Source organism: Stenella coeruleoalba (assembly GCF_951394435.1).
Source record: "Stenella coeruleoalba genome assembly, chromosome: 3".
Lineage (NCBI taxonomy): Eukaryota > Metazoa > Chordata > Mammalia > Artiodactyla > Delphinidae > Stenella > Stenella coeruleoalba.
The window spans coordinates 154,710,836-154,726,739 of NC_137148.1; the positions used below are offsets into that span (position 1 = coordinate 154,710,836).

The 15,904-nt window shown below is 45.9% G+C and overlaps 1 protein-coding gene across 9 annotated transcripts in view; it reads right to left on the reverse strand.

Annotated features, from left to right (window-relative positions):
* FAM193B (family with sequence similarity 193 member B) overlaps positions 1–15,904 on the reverse strand; it is a 32,258-nt gene that overhangs the window by 11,641 nt on the left and 4,713 nt on the right. For 4 of the 9 annotated variants that reach the window (XR_013827557.1, XM_079916565.1, XM_079916562.1 and 1 more), the window contains 4 exons: positions 6,224–6,466; positions 5,186–5,417; positions 3,593–3,980; positions 778–979 (listed from right to left, as the gene is read on the reverse strand). Coding sequence is in view for 8 of the 9 variants with exons in the window: in XM_079916565.1 (XP_079772691.1) it covers positions 778–979; positions 3,593–3,980; positions 5,186–5,417; positions 6,224–6,466 (1,065 nt within the window). In the remaining variant the exon portion in view is untranslated. Of the gene's footprint in view, positions 1–777; positions 980–3,592; positions 3,981–5,185; positions 5,418–6,223; positions 6,467–6,850; positions 14,093–15,904 lie in introns of those variants that run through there. The other 5 variants (XM_079916566.1, XM_079916563.1, XM_079916567.1 and 2 more) reach the window with 4 other exon arrangements.

Here is a 15,904-nt window from a genome sequence, read left to right on the forward strand (position 1 = left end):
ACCCTCAGCCAGGCCCGGAGCCAAGGCAGTGGTGGGTGGAGGGAGTGAGAGGTACGCAGCAGTGTTGGGAGCACAGTAACTTGGGAGCCAAGAAAGCAGGTTTGAGCCCAGGCTTTGTCACTCAGAAGCTGTATGACCTTGGGCAGGTTCACTGAGCCTTTGTGAGCCTCAATTTTGTCATCTCTAAAATGAGGATAACAACCGCTAGCTCAAAGGTGACTAGCCATGTAATTACTTTCATTTCTTCTGTCCTCAACTGCTCTCCCTTAGCCAGCAGCCCTTCCCTCTTCACCTTATGAGACTTCTGAACTGCTTTCTCCCCGTCCAGAGACAGCATGTACTCTGCTCTGAGCCTCCTTCCTGGCACCACCTGTGTTCACTACCTGTCCCTCGGCTGGCTCTCACACTGGGGACTGAGAGCTTTTGCTTCCACTCTGCCTTCATCATGCACAAGCCTTCACTTCTCTGTGATTACACACGTATACATACTCATCAGAATCATAGCTTTCCTCTGCCACCTCCTTTCTTTTTGCCTAAGGAACAAAAGTGAATCTTAAGAGAAACCATGAGAAGAGCAAAGGCAGCAAAATGTTGAGAAATCTCTACCTCACCAATGTGCTGTGAGGATCAAGCGAGTGGACGCTGGTGGGAGGACTCACAGGGTCCAAGCACAATTATTAGCCCCATGAGCAAGGGGGCCTTGGGGAGAGCAGGGTGCTCCTCTGGCTCCCTTCGGCTGGCCACAAGCCAGCTCTGGCCTGGGCGGGGCGCACTCACCGCATTGTGGCCGAAGAACTCACAGTAGCAGCAGTCACAGAACTTCCCATCTCTCTGGTGGGTGGAGGATGAGGTGCAGGAGCTACGCTCTGAGCTGCTGTCCTCTTCCTCGCCCAGCCCCTCGTCTGCCTCGCAGGGCTGGGGTAGCTGGCAGGTCAGGCCACTATGGGTAAACTTGTGCCCCTTGCACCCAGGGTCCCTGCTGATGGGGAAGAAAGACAGGCCCAAAGGTGAGGAAGGGAAGGACAGGAGCAGGCCACGAGGAGCCCAGGAAGCATCCCCACCATCACCTTCAACTGCCTCATCCCACAAAAGCCAAGGCAGTCAGACCAAATCAGAACCTCACAAAAACAGGGCAAACACTCTCTCTGTCCCTCAGGGCCCAGCTCAATGGCGCTATTCTGGAAAGGTTCCCTGTGCCTCCTACCCACGCCTACCATGTGAGCCTCCTGGACTCTGAGGACACCAGGTATACCTCTATCCTACAATCACGCTTTATAGCAATGGTCTGTTTACCCATCTTTCTTTCAGATCAGATTGTGTATTCCTCAAGAATAGGGACTATGCCACTTCTATTTTTGGGCCCCGGTGTGTAGCATAACAACCTTGTACACAGTAGGTGCTCAGTAAGTATGTGTCTGAACAGATTAGTGGACTGATGGCTCCCTGGAACATCCAAAGGAGGTCAATGTCCTTTTACTAAGGCCCTTTTTTCCCCATTTTGTTTGTTTTTGGCCATGCCACGCGGCTTGTGGGATCTTAGTTCCCTGACCAGGAACTGAACCTGGGACCCTGGCAGTGCAAGTGCCGAGTCCTAACCACTGGACCACCAGGGAATTCCCTCTAAGGTTCTTATGATTGAGTCTGAATCACTGGACAGAGCTGCCTTAGCCATGGGGCCTTGAAGTTAAGAAAGCAAATGTGCCTTGTGGGCCACAGACTCTAAGAGCTACTATTTGCGCCAGATACTGTATACAGCATATTATTTCTAACAATCCCCCAAATCCTGCAAAACAGGTGCTGCCATCCCCACATTGCAGTGGAGGAGGTCGAGGCTCAGAGTGCTTCACTGCTTTGCCCAAGGATCAGCTAGGACTCAGTCTGTGTACACAGCTCATGCTCTCTCACTGCACTGCTCTGCCTGTGGATTTCTGGAAGCACCCTGTAATATAGACTATTTTCCCAGGGTAAGGAAGAGACAGGCCTGCAAGGTCCCAGAATTGGAGCCAGAAGAGTCAGAGCCCTGGGTTGGCCATCAGCAGTAGGAGTGCCCCAGGGCTAGGGCCAAGGGAGGCAGGAGGAAGGGTGGGGCAAGGAGCAGGGGTGGGCCAACAGTCCTACTCAGCCTTGAAGCAGTTACAGAAGACAGACCAACCATTGCCCTTCTGCTTCCCATAAGAATGTGGGAGTAAAATCTTTGAGGGGGGGGATGAAACAGGAGGGAAAGGGGCAGGGCACAGCCTTTGAAAGAATGACATAGCCCAAGGACATGACATAAACTGATTAGAATCAAATGGGTCCAAGATGGCACACTAGTTAACTTCCACTAGACCTTGAGCCTCTGTATATGCTTACTGTAACACATCAGCAAGCTAAATGACATACCCACAGGCACCATAACAGTTCCAAGATGGACCAAAAGGATCAAAAAGTGGGCTCTGGCCCAATTCCTGGAAATCCCCGCCCCTTCCCAGAAGAGCTGGAACACTCCTCCCACTCATTAGCCTATGAAATTACCCACCCCTATAAAAACTGACAACCCCCATACTCTGGGGCCTTTCTCACCTTCTGAGATGGGAGAAGGTGAGGGAGGTTCCACGGGGAAGGAATCATTATCAAGGTGCTTAGAGGACTTTCCTGGCAGTCCTGTGCTTAAGACCCGAGCTTCCACTACAGGGGGCATGGGTTCAATCCCTAGTAAGGGAATTAAGATCCCACATGCCACCAGGCATGGCCAAAAATCACACACATGTGATTTACAATATAAAAAGATAAATCTATCTTCTCCAAAAAATTGTATCTTTCATATATATATTAATATAAACTTTCTCAGTACTTAAGAGTTACTTCTAGGAATCTATCTTAAGGACAGAACTCCTGACTCAAACAGATTTGTGTGCAAGGATGCTTATTACAGCCTAGTCTATAACAGTTAAAAACTAGAAATGCCTAAATATCCAGGAATAGGGGAATGATAAACTATGCGAGAGCTGTACAATTAGACACTATATGGCCACTGAAAAGTTTTCTGAAGAATTTTAACTGGGGAAGTGATCATGGTATACTGTTAAAAAATAAACACACAAAAATATATAGAATGTGGACCTCGTTTTGTTATTTATATATATTATTTATATATAGAAATATCACGGGACTTCCCTAGTGGTCCAGTAGCTAAGACTCCGCACTCCCAATGCAGGGGGCCTGGGTTCGAATCCTGGTCAGGGAACTAGATCCCACATGCCACAACTAAGAGTTCACATGCTGCAATTAAAGACCCTGCATGCCACAACTAAAGATCTCGCATGCTGCAACTAAGACTCAGCGAAGCCAAATACATAAAAAAATATTAAAAAAAAAAAAGAACATCAAGAAAAAATGTACTGCAGTGTTAAAGTTTAGGTTGCCAGGAATTTTATACATTTCTAAATTTTTCCAAGTTTTTAAATAATAAACACATATTTCTTTTATAATTGAACAAACTATGGAAAAAACATAAACACATTAATTTCTATCCCAAAGGTACCCTTTGCAAAGTTTCCCAAAACTCTTTTAAGTTCAAGCTGTCAGGGAGTTTGCTCTTTGCGCCACTCACCTGTGAGTGCTAGTGAGCTGCTGAGAGCTGGGCGGTGGGAGGAGGGGCCCGCTGCAGTGCCCGCTGCAATGCCCACTACAGGGGTGGCTGCAACCCGAGAATGGTGGAGGCATCTTCAGGAGCGGCATGCTAGTGGAGGGAAGGTGGGGGCTCTGACATGGCCCTGGGGTGTGGGGGGCAGCAGCCATGGCAATAGGGCATTCTGAAACCTGGGCAGGGAAAGGTGCTGCCGGGGTGGTGGGCAGCAGGTGCGGGTGGGGTGGTGAGCCAAAGGATCCGGGGTGAGATGGGATCAGCAGCGCTGGCTGGGGGTGGTGGCCGGTGGGGCTGTTAGGTGGAGCAGTGAGGTCTGAGTGCCGGTGGTGCTCCGAGATGGGGAAAACCTCACCTGTGGGCGGACGGGGGAGAGAGGTGTCAGTGGGAGCCCAGATCTTGGGAAGGAAGCCCAATGACTCGTTGCTGCAGCATCCTGCTTACTGTGACCATAGGGAACATGCCTGGGAACAGCCTTTCAGCATGGTGGACTTGTGAGCTTTCGGAAAAGCCCAGCAGTAGCTTGGGCTGGAGAGATTTCTCTTTAGGCAGCAGCTAGACAGGCTGAAGTCCAGGCCTGAGAGAGAAGGCACCAGGAATGCCAGCCCCATGCAAGGCCACAACACCTCTGCTGGCATAAACAGGGGATACATGTTCTGTCTCTCAGTACCTCTTTAGGACCTGCCTGTCAACAGGCATTCCTCAGGCCCAGGGCAGGATCTACAGAAGCCAGTGGAGCAGCAGGTTGAGGCTCTGCCTCTGGGCCATGTGGACTGAGGCAGCCAGGGTATGCCAGACTCCCGGGTGGCCCCAGATTTCAGAGGACAAGTGGGAAAAGGCTTTGATGACTCTCTCTGGCTTATGCACCAAAATAACTGGAATTATGCATTACTCAACTCACAATTCTGGGGGCAGCACCCCTTTGAAGAATTCAGGTCCTCCATTTAGAAGCAGACAGTAATTCATATTTACACAGTACATCAAAAACCCAAGATTTTTTCTTTGGGTCACTAAGTGTTATCTCAGAGTCTAGAAAAGGCTTACATAGCTGCAAAACTGGCTAATAATCAAGGCAGCTCACACTGCCTATCTCTTGTGGATGGAAGTGCAGTGCTTTTATAAAAGCACCCATGCCCTAGATGGAGAAAAGGAGGCACCCAGGCCCTCTGTGCTGCTGCAGGAGTCAGGTGATCTGATTCCTAATTCCCTAAAGGCCCTTTCAGACTTCACTTTCTGTTCAGCCAGTGCTTACCAGGTCCCCTCTTGGATCCAATGGGAACAGCTATCAGAGCCAGTCCTGGGGAAAGGATTCCCACCAAGACAGTCAAGGGCTAGATTCCCTGCTTGGCTTCCACCAGAACAGCTCCACTTTTACTTATTGGGTTGGCCAAAAGAGTTTGTTCAGGTTTTTCCATAAGATGTTATGGAAAAACCCAAACGAACTTTTCGGCCAGCTCAATATTTTAATAACCGATCTTCTGATTGTTTGAACAAGCAGTTAGGAAAACAGAGCTCTCTCCACTTATGGGGCCTGGCTGTCTTCCGAGCTTGAAGACTCACCAGGGATGGAAGGAGGACTCCCGAGAGAGCTGCCTGGCATGGCCCCACTGGAGTGCGGGGAGTTCCAGAGGCCCGAGAGCTTATGTGCTGACAGGAACGAGCTGGGATCCCAGTCCCCTGAGTTCCCATGGCAGGAGGACGACGAGGATGAGGACGATGAAGAGGAGGACGAAGAGGAATGAGAGTCACCCCCACAAGACTGCGATTCGCAGGATGTGTGTGACAAGGAGATCTGGGGAAGGGGGAAGAAAAAGGCTCATGGTAAAAGGGGAAACATCAGAGCTAACCCTCTGCTGCCTCAGCTTCCCCAGGGACACCTCCTCCTCCAGGCCCCCATGCCATGGCCAAAGCACAGTTCCCACAACTAAAGGTTCAAGGGCAAATGCGGGCCAGGCCTTTGCCAAGAGGGGCTGTGGTGCTCCCAGTGAAGTATGTGGATATGATGAGAGAGATTCTGGTAATGGCAGAGACTGCCTGTTAACTGTGGGCCTTTGGGGAGTCCTGAGAGCTGGCAAGGAGAGGAACAGTCTTTAAATTAGGAGTCCTGAAGCTGAACTGATTCTGGGTAAAAGGGGAATAAGAAACAAGGAGTCGGACCTCTGTGATTCAGGAGATAGCACTTGGACAGCTTCTAGGCATCTTGGAAGCCTTCTAATGGAGGCACATTGCAGACCCTCAAACTGACCTTTGCCCTCCATATCATATTGGTTGGCTTTTGAGCTGCCAGAGAGCTGAAGGCAGCACAGTCACAGGGAAGGGTCAGGATCTCAATCTACCAGTACATCTGAGCCGGCCCTCACACTGTGCACTGTCCTCAGGGGCTGGTGGGCTGCCTGAAACCTCTCTTTTCTTCCCCCAAATGTGAACCCAAGCTGCTAATGCTGTGTGGATGCAGCCCAGCAGCCTCTTGGCACTTGGGCATAGGTGCTGCCTGAGGAGAGCCACCTGAGAGGACAAGGCAGCAACGGCTCAGCAGCCTGACTTCTTTGGGCAGGCAGCGCTCCTGCATTCAGGGACCCCTTCTCAGCGGTTACCTACCGCCACTGCATGTTCTCGACCTGTCTGCCTTTCATCTTCCTCCATGCTCTTTCGGCAACTCTGGCAGACCCATAGAGGCATCTCGCCTAGGAGATTCTTGACGAGCTTTGGCATGAAGTCAGGGGGCAGCTTCTCACCCTGCAACACCAGTCCATTTTGGGAAGGGCCTTCTTCCCAGCCTTTGCGTTCCCGGTGACACAGCAGGCAGCAAGTCTGCACAGACTGGCTGGAGGTGGGGGGAACCTGTCCAACAGACAGAAACAGGGTTTCCCAGAAGGGGAAGGGCTCTGCTTAGAAATAATATTAACAATACTAATGACATCACTTATTACGTGCCAGGCACTGGGTTAGGCACTTTATTTACCAAATTTTAGTCCTTGTAACAGCTCTGCAAACTAGGTGTTATCATTCTTCTCTTTTTTTTAAAAGAAGAAACAAATTTCAAGAAGTTAAATAAGTTGCCCAAGGTTATAGAGTTAGTGAGTGGTTGAACTAGGATTTGAACCCTAGTGAGGCTGACTCCAAAGCTCATGCTCAAATGCCCTAATGCCCCGATGTCCCCAAATCTTGAAGGTTAATGAGAAGATGGCCCTTCCTTCTCTGGCATGTCTGGGAGACGCCACAAACCTTGGGAGTCTGTGAAGTCTACAGACCAATCCCCACCTGAAAGAAAAAATGTTTCAGTTAATGCAGTTTGGGGGAACATGTGGGTTTCCTGAAGAGCTGCACAATTCCATTAGGATCACAGCAGCATTTTGGAGGAGCCAGTCAAAGAGTTATCAACTCAGTTGAAAACTGAGTTGGAGGGTAAGGCAAATCCTGGTGCTTCTGAGAGGCAGTGAGGTATGGTGAAAAAAACCCTGGGCTTCGGGGGTCAGACTGACACACATTCTAATCCTTCCCTGACCACAAATTAGCTGGGTGACCTTGAGCAAGTTATTGAACTTCCTGAGCTCTGACTTCCTACCTACCTTGCAGAGTTGTGAGGGTTCGTGCCTAGATAGGGAAAGTGCCTAGCCCTGTGTGTGCCGATAGCATGGTCCCAGTACACGGTAATTATTATTTGGATTTTGTTTTTCCCTTCTAGGACAAACTTTACCTAGAAATATAAGTCTACAGGTTTTCTGTCACATTGAGGGGTACTGACTGGGAGACTGATTGTGTCTAATGACCCCAATTAATGGCTTTCCTATATCCTGCAACTTTGTACTATAGTCCCTTCTCACTCTGACAGTCACGTCACTTTCTTCAGCCAACGGGATGTTAGCAAACATGCTGCCAGCATAAGCTTGAAAAGTGTGTATGCATTTCTACTTGCCTCCTTGCATGGCTGGGCTTGCTCGCTCTCGCACCCGTCATGCCATGTAAGCATGACCAGGCTAGCTGCTGGAGGGATGTGAGAGACATGTGGGGAAAACTGAGTCTTCCCAGCTGATTGGCCAGCAGATCAGATACACGAGTGAGCACAGCTGAGATCAGCCAAGTAGGCCGCGATCAGCAGAAACACCCAGTCAACCCAGAGACTCATGACAAATAATAAATAGTATTGTTTTAACCCACTAAGTTTTGGGGTGGTTTGTCACACACAGTAGTTAACTGATATACCTTCCAAACTTACCCACCACTAGGTAACAGGTATTTGCAGAGGCCTAAGCAAAGGAATTAATAAGAGTATTATTTTCATCCTACCAATAAAATAAATGGCATCATGTTTTTCGAATAAAATCACCTTCTCACAATAAGTTGGCATCAGGGTATCCTTAAATCTGTAATGTTACAATTACACTGACCTGGGTCCCTGGTTTCTAGAAAAAGAAAGGAATCAAACAGTAGTACCAGAAGCATACTGAAACATTTACAGAAGTACAAGGACCTTGGAAAAGAGTACCAGAGAGAGAGAGAAAGAAAGGAATCTTACATATGGAACTCATGTGAGATGCTGCCTAAACAGTCCGTGCCAAGGGGACATTTCAGTGAGCAAGTCGGCTGCTTAATGGCAGTTGCAAAAGAATATAGGCTTCTAGAACCCACTGGTGATGAGTATCTCATGGAAAGAGTGGAAGGCTGATGGAGAAGGATGGTGTTCAGATAAGTTATGGCAAGAGAAGCCTTTCTGAGATGTGTACCCAGGAAACTTTCCATAGCTACAAAATGCCACAGTAACTCCAGAAGGAGGAGATGAGGTCAATGCCCAAGTCCCTTTCCCTGTGAGAAACAGAAAAGTAACCATATTTTTAAGGCAAACACCAGGACATGTAATTTTACTACAATGGAGTTTCATTTCATTTCAGTGTTAGGTTCTATAGTTATTACATAAGATGAAAATCTTGTATGAGTAAAATTATTCTCGAAATTTTTTATATGGCCTGTAAGGTACAGTATATATGGTTTTGTAGGTACAACCAAGAATTCAAATGTATAATGTAAATGACAAGGTGTAATAAGTGATTTTTTCTGTTTTCTTTTAAAAGTGAAAACAGAATTCTTATAAATTAAATATGTAATCAATGTGACTGTACTTAGTGCCAAAGTACTTGTGGGAGGTGCTGGGGTGTAGCAGAAACAACACTCACTTTGGCATTAATCCTGGGCCTCCATCACTTACCAGCTGTATAATGCTGGGCAAGTTCTACTTATTCTACGTCTCTCCATCTATAAAATGGGATTAAGTCCTGACTTGCAGAGTTGGCTGTGAGCATTGTGATAAAGCACCTAGTGCCAGGCATATATGTTGCTCAACATATGGCACTAATTATGAACATGATGGGGGCAATGGGAAACAGTATTTAAAATCAGGATTACGATTGAAAATATAGAATATACAATCACTGTATTTTAAGAGAATGCAAGAGTCTCTCACATGCAATGAACTGAAGGTGATTTTTAGGCATCTTAATCTGTCCTCACTCCATGAAGTCATTCCTTAAGTTCCCCAAATACTCCCTGTACTCTTATGTCATGTCTTTGCTAAAGGGGATCCTCTGCCTAAAACCCCCTTCCTCCCCACATTTACCACTAAGTAGAAGGGCAAGGCTTAAATAAGGCCCAGCTTAGATCCAATCTCACCCAAGCTTTCCTAGAGACTCCCTCTTATAATTCACCTCTCCTTCCCATATCCCCACAGCACATTGTGCCTTTGTTACAACATCTGTGCCTTCCACTTAACTTATTTATCTGTCCCTTCTACTAGATTGTGCTCTTAGAAGGCAAGTACCAGATCTGATTCTTGTCTGGATCCCTCACAGTACAGCACAGGGCACAGGCTCAGCTGGGCACATAGTGGCTAAATCAGATTTGTTAAGTGTCCCCATGGCAATACAGCTGGCAGGCAGTTTGGTGAGACATTGCTTGAAATTACTGTTTCCCACAGAAAAAGGCCATCTCCCCACCCTGGACCTCCACCCAAATGGTTACAATCTCAAGTGTGGAAGAGTGGAAGATTGCATTCCTTGGGGATTACAATGAGATTCCACATTCATGGAAATAACATGACTTTCCCTAGAGCCAAAATGGTACACATGATAAATAAGAATAGCCATCAATGGAAGTGAATTTACAGGGCAGGCTCTTTCTGGTTAAAGGAAGAAACACAGGGCCTGGAAAGCTAATTAAGTACAATCTGAAGCAGGGATATACCACCTACATTGCATAAGGTTGCCCAGAGGATTAAGTGACATTAGAGATGCAAAGCACTTAGCTCAAGGGATCCATACAGGAGGTATTCAATCTATCATCTATGCCCCTTGGCTGGTCTGTTCTTAATAAGTCTACACTGGAAACTAGCTTATCCACTGTCTTGAGTTTGGTATACTAGATTCTTTCTTTCTAGGCCCAGGTAGTTCTGGGGGCCACCCTCAGAGCTGTCTTAACTCTAATCTTTGGTGCCTGCCCCTGGGTAAAACTCCCAGTGGAGCCTGGGGACTTTTCCCTCTGACATTTTCATCTCTACTTTAATTGCCAGAGGGTTGTTTGAATTCCAATCCCTGGAGATATTATATACAGTTAATACTACCAGATTTTTCAAATTTTTGCTTTGGCAGAGAAAAGCTCTTGGTTCACAGTTCCCTTTGACTGCAATCTCCTGCCATTTTCCAAATTCCTGGCAATCATGACTTCTTATCCTCTGTAGTCAATTCAGGCTTTCAACTAGCTGTTCTCAAGCTGTACTTTTCAGCACCTGGCACAGTATTCCCACATGAATAACATAATCAATAAATGTTTATCGAATGAATGAAAATTCCAACCATGTTTCTTCATCATAAAGGCTGATGGAACTGATTCTTAAATCCAGAAACCCTGGGCAACAGCTAACTATTACTTCTTACCTCAGTTTAAATTCAGAGCCTCTCCAGATTCCAGTCTAGCCTTAGGTAAAACATGGAGGAGAAAAAGGAAAGGTTCTAGTGGTTCTCTAGATTTGGGATCTGCTCAAAAAAGCTCCAAGATAATTCTGCTTCATTCTCTGAGCAAACCCCAAATCTCTGGACAGTGTGGGGTTACTCACACAGGGGATCAGTGTTGTAGCACGCACAACCCCAGAGCAGTCAATGAGCCAGGGGAACCCTAGACTGTGGCCACTCTCAGCCCAGGAGGCTGGCATGTGCAGCCATTAAAACCAGTGCCTGCTCCCTCGCCTGGCCAGGCCCAAGACTTTTCTTCTTTGTCTGAGAAGCATTATGCTAAGACATTCTAGTTTTCCTGTGAAAAAAGAGATAAAATCAAAGAAAGGGGAAGACAGTTTTTTCATGGAACACCATTTTTACTTCAAAGAATGACTGACAAACTATGGTTATTCAAACCTGGGTTACTGGCAGACATTTTCTCAAAAAATGACCAAAACGAGCGTGTCACTTCAAGGAAAACAACTCTGTATTTATGGTCAATGATAAAATTCAAGTTTTAGGAGAAAATTAGAATTTTGGAAAAGTTGTATCCACAACAATGAGCTTGACAGCTTCCCAATACTTAAAGACTTTATGATGAAATTGATGGTGATATTAACAAATGTTATCTTTTGATATTATAAAATGAAACAGGAAAACATTTGGAAGATCTACATAACTCAGTGAACCTACTTTCCAAATGATCAAAGCATAATGTTACAGAATCATGCACTGGTATAAAGTCCACTCAAAGTGTCAGGTGAACCAACAGATTTTTTTTTTTTTTTGGAACCAACCGATTTTAATGTAAATGAGTATAAAGACTTTATTGATATGGTCTCAGATTCCATATTGCAAAGAAGAATACCAACAATCGTCTGGACAGGCTATCAAAATACTTTTCTCTTTCCAACTATGTATCTGTGTGAGGTTGAATTTTTTTTTTTAACATACTTCAATCAAAATGTATTGCAACAGACTGAATACAGAAGCATATATGAGAATCTAACTTCTTTCTATTAAGGTAGACATAAATTTGCAAAAGTGAAAACAAGACCATTTTTCTAATTTGTTTGGAAAATTATTATTTTTAATTTAGAAGTTGTTATTTATGTTAATGTGATAGGTTTAATATTGTTATTCTGCAATGAATTAGTAACTAAATATTTTTAAACTTTCTCAGTTTTAATACTTAATTTGGTAAATATCAACAGTTTAACCAACAAAAGCTCTTTCGGGTCCTCAAAATGTAAAAGGGTCCCAAGACCAAACCCTTTCAGAACTGCTGATGTAAAGCATCTAACAGTGCCTGTCACCCAGTGAGTACACTATAAGCAATAGTGATTATTAACAATCATATAGCAGTTCATGGCATATCTGGATAGCTCTTTGGGGGCATGAGTAAACTTTGCACTTCAGACTTTCTGGCCACAACTTGGGAATTATGTGTCACTAGGCCAGATGGCTGTCAAGGACTGCTCTTGAAGCTGGATCTAATTTCCAGAACCAAACCTGCTCTCATTCCTTTCATGGATTCTTTTTACTCCCAAGAGTTTGTGTATGTTTGAGACGATTCCCCCAAGACACATGCTGTATCTAACCAGCAGCCCTGCAATAGTTTCCAAATTCTATTCTGAAATGGCCCAGTAGAGCACTCTACTCTCAAGTCACCCAACTCCAAAAGCCTCCTTGTCACTGAGGCAGGGAGAGGACAACAGTTAAAATTCCCTTCCAAAAGCAGAGAAAATGATTAATCCCCAGCCTAGAAAAACTTATCAGCCCAGTCATTACCACTCACTCTTCCGTTCACCCATTCATTCCCTCATTCAACAAACATTCTCAGGGCCCCTACCTGGTGCCAACCATTGTGCTAGGTGCTGTGAACCATAGAGTTCCTGCCTTAAGAACACATGCATAAACCAGGCAGGTTCATGCACGGGGTTGTCAATGCTCCCAAACTCCCAGGATGCCTCATATTCATTTTGGAGAATCAGGCAGGAACACATTAAAATAACATACAATTATAATAAACAAAATAATACATAAATTAAAAACTGATTAGGACATTGGGCTTCTCTACTTAATATTAGCTTATTATGTGCCTTCTCACATACCTATCCAGTTTGAGGATCTCTTTCCTTTACCTCCTCTTTCCTACCTTAGTCTCTCTTTGATCTCTAGGCTCCTTTCTGGTGGAGCTCGCTACCAGGGCACCCTTTGGCCCCTGGCATTTATAACTTGGCCCCAGCTGACCTCTCCATACTCCATTTCCACGCTTAACACCTGAGAGCCATAGGTTCTATTCATACTGTTCCCCAGATACACCTTGCCCCTTCAAACCCCAGCACCTCAGCTTTACTCCTCAGGAAATTCCTACTTATCCCCTAAAATCTTGGTCAAAGGTCGTTGAAGCTTTTGCTGGACCAGGCTGAGTAGAATTATTTCAGTATAGCACCTATCACATTGTGCCATAGACATATCTTCTGCCTACTCCAAATCCTGGTAGAATGGGAGCTCTTTGGGGGCAGGGAGTAGACTGCGGCCATTTAAGTGTATCCAGGAACTAGGCTTGGCTTGGGTCTGGCACATAGTAGGCATTCACTGAATAAATGAACGAATCCTTAAAGCCCATCTGGCTCATGTCTCAGCTGCTCTACACAAAGGATAGAAACTAAAACACAGCCAAACCAGCCCCTTTCCCGACATACCATGTTGAAAAGGCATGGCTGCGTCACTCCAGGCCACTAATGGGTAAGAATCTCAGACCATTCTACTGCTGGCCATCAGAGGTGTAGTTAATTCTTAGGGAGCTGATACAACCTCAGTGCCCTGGAGCTTTCACCCGAACTCCCACTCAGGCTGTTGGCTCAGGTCCTTCCAAGAGGTAGGACAATAGTTTCACAACATAAAGCCATTTTGTGGAGAATTCTCTTCGGTTGTACAAGCTGAGTCAAGGATAGGGCAGTGAGTCTTTCTGACCCCAGGGGCCCTCTACCCGCCAAGGCTAGTTCATCTGTCAAACCTGCCTCCTGGGTGTAATCAGCCACAGGAAGGCCTAAGCTGCTTCTTATTTACCTGGAACCTTGGGCAAACCTTATTACCGACTACTCTGTAATGGCAACACAGAGTTCTCATGGGTGGAAGAGTATGAACTTTGGAGACAGACTGTTGTGAGTTCAAATCCCAGTTCTGCCATTTTCAGTATGATCTTGGATTATTACTGAATTTCTTTGAGCCTCAATTTCCTCATTTATGAAATGAGAATAAAACCATACTTCACAGAGTGGTGAGGACAGAAGGAAATAAATTATATAAAGTACCTGGCCTGGGCCTGGCACACAGTAGGTGCTCAATACCCGTTAGTTTCTTTCCTCTTCTGTCCTGGAAGAAATGACAGGGAAACTTACTAAGTGAGACTTGCCCAATCCAAAGTTATTACTTGAAGCACAGGACAGAAGACTAGACAGGTGACCTTCAAGGTCTCTTTGACCCCCGCCACCCCCCCCCACCCAGCCCACATTCTCTGGCTGCAACTTCCTAATAAGAACCTTCAATATTTCCGGGCCCTTCTTTCTGCCTTAGTTTCCCTATATCTATTCACTTCAGAATGGAGGGGGAAACCACAAAGGGATCTGGATAGCTAAGAGCCTTGGGTAGGAAATAAAGGACAGGTGGCCTATAGGACTGTACCATGTTCATCCACCTAGAGTCTGAAGGATGAGGGTGGGAACATGGGCACAGAACTGAAGGGTGCAAACACTGGGCCTTTCCCGGGACACAAGCATGCCTCTCCTCAGTCCTTCTCTGCTCTGCATATTCTGCCACGAAGAACCATTAACCACTCCTTCCCACAATATCCATTCCCCTTCTCCAATACATAAGCACTCACATCTTCACTCACACTGTTCCCTCTACCTCTTCCTTTTTAGGCTCAATTTGGGTGTTACATTCTCCTAAGTCCACAGGCAAAATAAACTGTGCTTTGCTCTGGGATGCCCTAACACTTTTTTACATGTCTCTTGTAGAGAGCTTATCACGTGTATCATGATTATTAAAATCTGTCTTCTCCACAGAAGACAGCTTTTCAAGGGCAGGGCCTGTGTCTCATGAATCAGTGCATCCCAATCATTCAGTAGAGGTGGCAGCACGTGTTTCCATACACGAAGAAAGATTAGCAGTTGGAGAATATGGGCAACAACTGGAGAACTAGGAAAAGTTTGTTTTTTTAAAAAAACTAAGGCTGTTTCTTCTCCTGCTTATGGAAAAGCTCTCTTCTCCCCCAGGAAGCCCCATTCTTTAAAGAATAGCCTAGGCCTCCGCAAAGATCCCCATGGCACCCTCAGTTCAGCAATTCCCAGACCCAGCCACACATCAGAATCACCTGGGGCAATTTAATAACAATAGATGCTGGGCTTCAGACCTAAAGACTCTAGGTCTGGGATACGGTCCAGCAAAGCACAAGGGATCTGATTATTAGTTAGGCTGGGGTGAGGGAGAGGTAGAGGTAGAATCAAGCAATCACAGCTGCCTCTCCCACTGAGAATTACTTCCATGCTATCAGAGAGAATTTAATGAAGCACATCACATTCACTTTCCTACTTAAAACCTTTCATTGATTCCTCATTGCCTACAGGATAAAGCCCAAACCTTTTGGTTTTCAAGAACCTGCTAAACTCTCCAGCCAGACCTCTCACCACTCTCCATAAGCTGGGCAGTTCTGGCCTCTGGGTCTTTGTCTATGCTGTTTGCTTTGGTTAGACACTTTCTCTCACCTTCTCTGGAGGACCTTCTACTTGACCTTGAAGCCTCAGCTCTGAGAAGCTTTTTCTAGGCTATCACGTCTGTGCATCCTCAGAACAAAGCATCTATAATAATCACAGCTACCACTTGTGCTCAGTGCTTGACATGCAGTACTTGCTGAACCCTAGTGTGAGCCCAGCATCACTGTCATTTTATACATAAAAAAAACCTAAAAGGCTGAAATACTTCTAAAAGCATGTACTAGGATCTAGGATTTGACTCAACTCAGAGGAAGCAATGCTCTTCTAGCCTAACTGCAATTATTATATGTATGTTCTTTAGACCATGAGCCCCTGTGGGCAGGGACCATGTCTGATTCACTTCTGCATTCCCAGCTAGCCCAGGGCCTGGCACAGATCAGGTGTCCATTAGTGTTGGTAGAATAAATGAACGCCAGGTCAGGTGAGAGGAAGGCTGGGCATGGTGTGTGTGCAATGTGCCTGAATGAATGACTGCCAGCCTGGCCTAGCAGTGCGGGCAGATAAGAAAAAAGTGCTAG